We start from the raw sequence: 8,411 nt of genomic DNA, 5'->3' as shown, positions 1-8,411 counted from the left end.
TTAAGCAGGCAGACAGACAGACAGATAGACAGACAGGCAGGCAGGCAGTCAGGCAGGCAAACAGACAGACAGACAGACAGACAGACAGACAGACAGACAGACAGACAGACAGACAGACAGACAGACAGACAGGCAGGCAGGCAGGCAGTCAGGCAGGCAAACAGACAGACAGACAGTCAGGCAGGCAGGCAGGCAGGCAGACAGACAGACAGACAGACAGACAGATAGACAGGCAGGCAGGCAGGCGGGCAGGCAGACGGATAGACAGACAGGACCAGTACAAGGGAAAGTTTGCATGGCGCATAACTTCAAGGGGCTCCCCGTGTATCAAACGCACAGGCAGACGAATTACGAGAATGATCAGACCTCACGGATCCAGCGGTTATGTGAGCAGAACCATTTTGGTCTTGTATTACGGATTCAGAAACTTCATATACTGAACTCCTCCTCCTCATCTCACACGGCGCGTCTGCAGGCTTGGGACCAGAGCGACATGACTTTACGCGGATTGCTATAAATTTAGACTACTTTCCGTTCAATGGATAGACCTCAAATTGAGATGAAAACCGTTTAGTTTTTAAGGACAAGTAATACTCCCACCCGTCTGCAGTATTCGCTCAGTACACAAGTTTTTTTAATTGAGTTCATTATGGAACATCGCATACTTGGCAAGCAACTTGGCGCATACGCGCGCGTCTGTTTGTTTGTTGCCATCCTTCACGCGGCTCAATGTCAGAGGAGTCCGGACACGAGGCAGTCCAGTAACCAGAGAGCGGCTCTCCGGCAGACGCTTCAGTGGAAACACAACGGCAAGATCTTCAGCATTCTGAGTCACGGCGCCGAGTACCAGCCGCCGCGGCCGAGGGGCTCACCTTCGGAGCAAGTGCACGTAAGACCTGTCACCATCATCCGCGATGGAGACGTGACGAGGGCCGCGCGGGGGAACGCCGACAGCTCGAGCCTCTCTCCGCCCCACAACTCGGCCCAGACGCTGTCCGAGGCAGGAGCGCGCGCGGACAGCCCCCGCTGGCTGCCCCTTCAAGTCCAGAGGGGTCTGAGAGGGCACGAGCACCGCCGTCATCCGCCCGTCCATCCGAGGGACCGCGCTGACACGCGGACGGACGGCAAAAAGAACGAGACCGAGCATGAACCTGCTCCCAGTCCACCGCTACCGAGGAGAGAGGACATGATGGTCGGCGACGATCCCTACGACCCGTACAAGTCCACAGATAGAGATAACCCGTATTACAATTACTACGATGTCTACGAAAGACCAAGGCCTAGACCGAGACCTGGATACGGCACAAGCTATCATCAGTACGGTAAGAATATGTTTGTTTGGCCAAGTACAACTGGAGAGAAAAGGGGGAGAAGAAAAAGAATGTGTGTGTGTGTGTGTGTGTGTGTGTGTGTGTGTGTGTGTGTGTGTGTGTGTGTGTGTGTGTGTGTGTGTGTGTGTGTGTGTGTCTGTGTCTGTGTGTGTGTCTGTGTCTGTGTGTCTGTGTGTCTGTGTGTGTGTTTTAGATCTATCTATCTATCTATCTATCTATCTATCTATCTATCTATCTATCTATCTATCTATCTATCTATCTGTCTATCTATCTGTCTGTCTGTCTGTCTGTCTGACTGTCTGTTTATCCATCTATCTATCTATCTATCTATCTATCTATCTATCTATCTATCTATCTATCTATCTATCTATCTATCTATCTATCTATCTATCTATCTATCTATCTATCTATCTATCTATCTATCTATCTATCTATCTATCTATCTATCTGTCTGTCTGTCTGTCTGTCTGTCTGTCTGTCTGTCTGTCTGCCTGACTGTCTGTTTATCTATCTATCTATCTATCGATCGATCGATCGATCTGTCTGTCTGACTGTCTGTTTATCCATCTCTCTCTCTCTCTCTCTCTCTCTCTCTCTCTCTCTCTCTCTCTCTCTCTCTCTCTCTCTCTCTCTCTCTCTCTCTCTCTCTCTCTCTCTCTCTCTCTCTCTCTCTCTCTCTCTCTCTCTCTCTCTCTCTCTCTCTCTCTCTCTCTCTATCTATCTATCTATCTATCTATCTATCTGTCTGTCTGTCTCTCTCGCTCTCTCTCTCTCTCTGTCTGTCTGTCTGTCTGTCTATCAATTTCTTTATCACTTAATTTATTTTATTGTTATTCTATTGTTATTAGCCCAGTTTTAAAAAATTATTATCATAATTAGTAGTAGTAGTAATAGTAGTAGTAGTAGTAGTAGTTGTTGTTGTTGTAGTAGTTATAGCAGCATGTGTGGGTGGCCCACTGATATTAGCAGAGTATTATAATCAGTAAGTATTACCATTTTCAGTAGCACCATTGGAAATGACACCTCATCAAGGACAAAATATCTTGCAGGTCTACCTGATCTTGTACCAGACCCATACTACATTCAAGCCTCTGCGTATGTTCAGAGGGTTCCCATGTACAACCTGAGATGTGCAGCCGAGGAAAACTGTTTATCAAGGTAAGCAAGCCTCCCGTGTCATCTCTGGGAGGATCCAGCTGCGGCCTGTCAAGCCTTGGCGTGAATCAACAGGCTTTGAATCATTAAAAGCCAACTAAAGTATTTGTGGTCTAAAGTTAACCAGTAGAATCATCAGATGACGTTAACTAAGCTGAATCCTCCCCCTCGCTCGGAGAGGGTGGAGTCTTGGAAGTCGGTGAAGTTTATGTGGAACTTACCTTGGACAAAAAAAGACTGGTACACTCATTAAAAACTAACCCAAACACTGTATATATATTTTTTCCAGCCGCCATTTGCACATAATCCACCTAAGTTTAGACAATGCTCATTGTCCTACTAAAAAAAAGAGTATGCTTTGTGCTAAATAACTCCCTCACATGACAATCTTACACTGGCGTGCTCCCACAGCCAGTGTGAACTTAACTAAGTTAAGTTAATTTAAGTTTTTGTCAAACTTTGTGACGTTGTGTTGTTGTGTTGTTTGGGCCTGCAGTTCAGCCTACAGGGGAGACGTGAGAGACTATGACACTCGGATGCTGCTAAGATTTCCTCAGAGGGTAAAAAACCAGGGAACAGCTGATTTCCTGCCCAGTAGACCACGCTACTCCTGGGAATGGCACAGCTGTCACCAGTAAGTCCATAAATTAATATTACTTCATGCATTTCACATGATCCTGGCACCTTACCTGTCCCAAATCAAATGACCTGTAACTTTTGGCTGTTCTTTTGCAAGCCTAATTTATGTAAAGAGATCTATAAATCAACTTTAACTGTGACCATTTATCTGAAAATGTGTGTGTGTGTGTGTGGGGGGGGGGGTATTGAATGTGTGTTGCATCCAAGTTGCAAGCAGTTTTGCACACTTTTTCCCCCCAGTTTTACTCACAAAGCCATTTATGTGGAATTTCATTGGAAACAATAACAGTTGTATTTGCACCATGGGACCATGGTGTTAAGTCATCTTTCGGTCTCGGTGCAAAAGCTCTGCAAACAAAAACAAGGAAGGAAACACCTTCGGTCCAAATGCATGCGCTGACGGCACCAGTCAGGTGTTAAGACAACAGCGGTCCGGTAGGGGGAGCCACACCTCATTACAGACTTGGAAGGCAATCAAGTCTGAGAAAGTGTTAATCTGTCATGAATTACCTAATGTAATGAGAAGTGTGATCATATAAACTGCTTAATGGAAGGAAACCACTGTTTTTATAACTCCGCTTGAGGCGGTTGAGCGTGTTCTCTGGATTCCACAGAATCAGTATAGGACTACCTCACCCCACAGTTATGTCCTGACACACGCAATCTACTATGCTAATCCCAAGTAAGGAATACATTTGGCAGAGCCTGTAAACTATTTGTTGACGTAGGCCTGGGTCCCGTTAGATTAACGCTAAAGTGTGTGGATTTAGGTATTTTCAGAGTGCAGATTGTGCCGGTCTAATGAATTAAACAGGTAGTAACGAAAATCACATTGCCAAGGTCAGTTCAATCAAGGCATCTTGAAGATGTGCTTCTTACGAGTGTAATACATATAAGCAAGTATTTATTAGTCACACTGTTTTGCAAACATTTTACGGGCCTATCTTGAAACAGGAGACGTGTCTCCGGCGTGTTCCTCGGCTCGCCTTAAGCGGCCTACTGCTGTTTTGATGAGCGTGGATCCTTCGGTGGCGTTGGTTTCCCCTCGGTTTGGATGCAAAGCTGAAGTTTTGCAAGAGCTGCCCAGCATTATCTGACTGATTCACAGGCACTACCACAGCATGGATGAGTTCAGCCACTACGACCTGCTGGACAGCAGCTCTCAGAGGACGGTGGCCGAGGGCCACAAGGCCAGTTTCTGTCTGGAGGACACGTCCTGTGACTACGGCTACTACAGGCGGTTTGCCTGCACTGCACATACCCAGGTCACCTATAAAAACTAATTCACTATAATCCACAACACAGGTCGTCTGTGAAGCGGTTTACATTGGATAAACCGCAGCTAACGTTCAAATGTTAATGTTACAACACATATTATTATATAAGTGGGTATAATAAAAAATATGTTGTGTAAGGAGAGGTGCTTCTGATGAATGTGATCCATAAATCGGATGTTTTACATTGGTGCTGTCAAAATTACAGGGACTGAGCCCGGGATGTTATGATACCTATAACGCTGACATTGACTGCCAGTGGATTGACATCACAGATGTGAATCCTGGAAACTATGTACTCAAGGTTTGTTAAATAAACCAGATGATGGATTTGGCACACCTTTTAGTATCATAACCCTTGAAGGGAAGTTTAACTCATTAGATACTGTATATGATCATCTAGTAGAGCTTCTTCTGCACGTACAACACAGGTTTCTGTCTCTGTTGTTGCGTTGTGAGGTTTGTACGTTGGTCCTTACATGGTTCCTTCTCTGCTCTTCCTCTGCAGATCAGTGTAAATCCCAGCTATCAAGTCCCGGAGTCTGACTACAGCAACAACGTGGTGCGCTGTGAGGTCCGCTACACCGGCAACTACGCCTATGTGTCAGGCTGTCACATGTCACCGTATGTACCTTTTTTCATCCATCCATCCATCCATCCATCCATTATCCGAACCGCTTATCCTGCTCTCAGGGAGCCTATCCCAGCAGTCACTGGGCGGCAGGCGGGGAGACACCCTGGACAGGCCGCCAGGCCTTTTATCTTGTATCTTTTTTTTTTTTTAATTCAAATCTAATGTTTTCAGAATTTATCTTCTAATTTCCGGGTAGCATAGCGTTCTATTCCGTTGCCTACCAACACGGGTTCGAACCCCCGTGTTACTTCCGGCTTCGTCGGGCGTCTCTACAAACACAATTGGCTGCGTCTGCGGGTGGGAAGCCGGGTGCGCTTATGTGTCCTGGTCGCTGCACTAGCGCCTCCTCTGGTCGGGCGGGGTTCCTGTTCGGGGGTAGAAACTGGGGGGATCGCGTGCTCCTCCCACGCGCTACGCCCCCCCCCCGGAGAAACTCCTCACTGCCAGGTGAAAAGAAGCGGCTGGCGACTCCACATGTATCGGAGGAGGCATGTGGTAGTCTGCAGCCTTCCCCGGATCGGCAGAGGGGCTGGAGCAGAGAACGGTACGGCTCGGAAGAGTGGGGTAATTGGACGGGTAAAATTGGGGCGAAAAAATGGGGGGGGGGGTCAAAAAAAGAAAGAAATAGAAAGTAGAAAATGTCTTCTTTATGCGCTCTCGTGTTGTTTTTCCAGGTATTAAGAGGAACCGGCCATTAAAAGCAGCTCTGTGGCACGTGACGGTGAAGAGGACCGCATTCAAGAGCACGAGATAAGTTGCACATTGTTAGCTCTTGTCAAATCGACTCTTTCTGTATTCAGCAATGCATAGAAATTGAAAGTGAAATTAAAAAACTGGTCCAAGTGGTTATGAAGGCGTGATGATAAGGGGACACATTGACTGTATGACTTTTGAAATACTCACGAATTAGCTAGAAGTAGAAATCCTGGGACACGACAGCATTTTTCCGTGAATGCTAAATGCCTCGGGTTTACTACCGGATAATACTGAATCCATACTTGTGACTGAAAAGGAAAACGTGAGTGTGTGAAGATGTTGTTTTCTTTGCCACTGAGCAGTCTTCTCTCATCACCTCTTTTTGGATATTTTTCTTGCCTTTCTTGCATTGTACCCTATGCTTGCATTTCTTGCCACTTTTCTTATAGTTAGAAAAAAAAAGAAGAAAGTTTAAATGCTCTTAGGCTTGGAAAATAAAAATGGCAAATCAGCTTGCTCAAATCGTGCAGTCATTATCAACGATTAGTCAACTTTAAAGATGAAATAAACAGAAAATGAAGACAATAGAAGGGTATATGTATTTTATATTTATATGCAATGGTGGAGGTTCTTTTTTTTACCACTAGCCTTGACAAAATCTACTTGAATAAAGTTTTGTGAAAATCTGATTGTCCTCTTGGATCATTAATACTCAAGGGATGCACACACACACACACACACACACACACACACACACACACACACACACACACACACACACACACACACACACACACACACACACACACACACACACACACACACACACACAGATCCTTTACCAGAAGCCTTGGAGTTTGGGGGTTCTGCACAGTATCTTAGCTGTTCCTAGGACGTCACTCCCCTGGACAGAGACCTCAGATGTTGTTCCTGGAATCTGCTGGAGCCACTCTCCCAATTTGGGGGTCACAGCCCCAAGTGCTCCTATTACCACTGGGACTACTGTGGATTTCACTTTCCACATCCGCGCTAGTTCTTCCCTCAGCCCTTGGTGCTTCTCTAGCTTCTCTTGCTCTTTCTTCCTGACGTGGCCGTTGCTCAGGATTGCTACATCGATCACTACCGCTGTCTTCTGTTCCCTGTCGACCGTCACAATATCTGGTTGGTTAGCCAGAGGCTGCTTATCAGTCTGGAAGTTTATCTGGGGATGCGTGATAGATGTTGCATGCGATGTGCATGCTCTAATTTATAAATAAGGCTTTTTCTATGTTGCTCACATCTCATTCTGTGGTAGCACCTCCACGAGCAAGTGACTTACTCTGTATGAGGCACTTGAGCTAATTTTGAATCAGCCTCAGTTCGTGCATCCCTCACCTTAATGCACCATTCAAGGAAGCAAGCCTTGCCTCTGCAAAAACTCCACCTGGCGGAAGAAAAGACAAAAGAAAAAGGTGGCAGTTCTGCACCCCGAAGAGATGTGAAAACCAGCATGATGGACCAAAAATGCAATAAACTGATTTGCCATCATTCTGTTGTGAAATTGTGAATTTTGAAAAAAAAAATTAAGTATCTTGGTTAAACATAGGTGTTAATCACTCAAAAATATCTAATATAGTCTGGAAGACTGCACCCAAGGTGAATTAAGTACAGCCTCGCTTTCTCCAACTTGGGAACCCCACAAAAGTTTGAAATTTTCTATCTCAAATGGAACTTGATAACGTCATCCATGAATTCATCTCATCACATCTGGATTATTGTAACTCCGTGTATTCAGGGGTCAGTCCAAAGTCAATCTCCCGCCCCCAGCTCGTCCAAAACTCAGCTGCCAGCCTGTGAGGAAATTCCAAGAGTCATGAACACACCACTCCCATTTTTGCAACGCTTCACTGGCTATCTGTTAAAGAGATACTTGCATCGAAATCCGACTGTCGTTAATCGATGTAAGGAGTGTGGATGTGATCGATGAGACAAATGGTAGCCCTAAAATCACATTTATGGCCAGACGAGAGATATCGGCGGTCGAGTGGCTGATTTCCGGTTGGGGAAAATGTGGTAACGTGCCGCGTCACGAATTATCATTAGCATAGAGGGCGTGTCCGTAGCGGGACGCTATAAAACCGGAGACGCCCCCTTTTGGCTCTTAGGAATACGGCTGTATTGGCTGAGCAGCATATTCGTGAGGCGAGTAGTCAGCTTCCACTGAGAAGGAGGACTCGTCTTCCACTTCCACATCCTCAGCCTCACAGCTGCTGTCGGTGGTCTCGTCGCTCGCCATTGTTTCCCCTCGTTTCTCGTTTTTCTATGGCAAGCGGCAAGCGGTTTAGCCCACCCAGCCACACCCACACGACCACCCTGAAATTCTGTAGCCAATAGTTGTGAAATCATAAAACTACACCGACCTTTCGGTTTTAATTCAAACCGCCCGTGTTACAAATGTGCTCAGAAACAGCATGAAAGTATCTCTTTAAGTATAGAATTGATTTTAAACTTTTACTCGTTACTTTTAAAGCCCTACGTGGCCTCACTACCACGTATATCACTAATTTACACGTTTAGCTTTATGGTGAAATGGTGATAGCTCTGAAACAGACACCTGTCTGATTAAGGGTACTAAAAATGCAAAGTAACACTGACTGTCAAGTCAAGTCAATTTTATTTGTATAGCCCAATATCACAAACTAC

At 45.7% G+C, this 8,411-nt stretch overlaps 1 protein-coding gene across 1 annotated transcript; it reads left to right on the top strand.

Annotated features, from left to right (window-relative positions):
- The first annotated feature begins 279 nt into the window (after positions 1 to 279).
- On the top strand, positions 280 to 6,409 carry loxa (lysyl oxidase a). Its single transcript, XM_056290653.1, has 7 exons — positions 280 to 1,322; positions 2,381 to 2,489; positions 2,983 to 3,120; positions 4,234 to 4,390; positions 4,608 to 4,703; positions 4,908 to 5,023; positions 5,708 to 6,409. The coding sequence occupies exons 1-7, from the start codon at positions 650 to 652 to the stop codon at positions 5,712 to 5,714; spliced, it is 1,296 nt and encodes a 431-aa protein (XP_056146628.1). The 5' UTR covers positions 280 to 649; the 3' UTR covers positions 5,715 to 6,409.
- Positions 6,410 to 8,411: the final 2,002 nt, after the last annotated feature.

Source organism: Lampris incognitus, chromosome 12, assembly GCF_029633865.1.
Source record: "Lampris incognitus isolate fLamInc1 chromosome 12, fLamInc1.hap2, whole genome shotgun sequence".
NCBI classification, from domain to species: domain Eukaryota; kingdom Metazoa; phylum Chordata; class Actinopteri; order Lampriformes; family Lampridae; genus Lampris; species Lampris incognitus.
The sequence above is the reverse complement of the archived record's forward strand: the minus strand, read 5'-3'. Positions and strand labels throughout refer to the sequence as shown.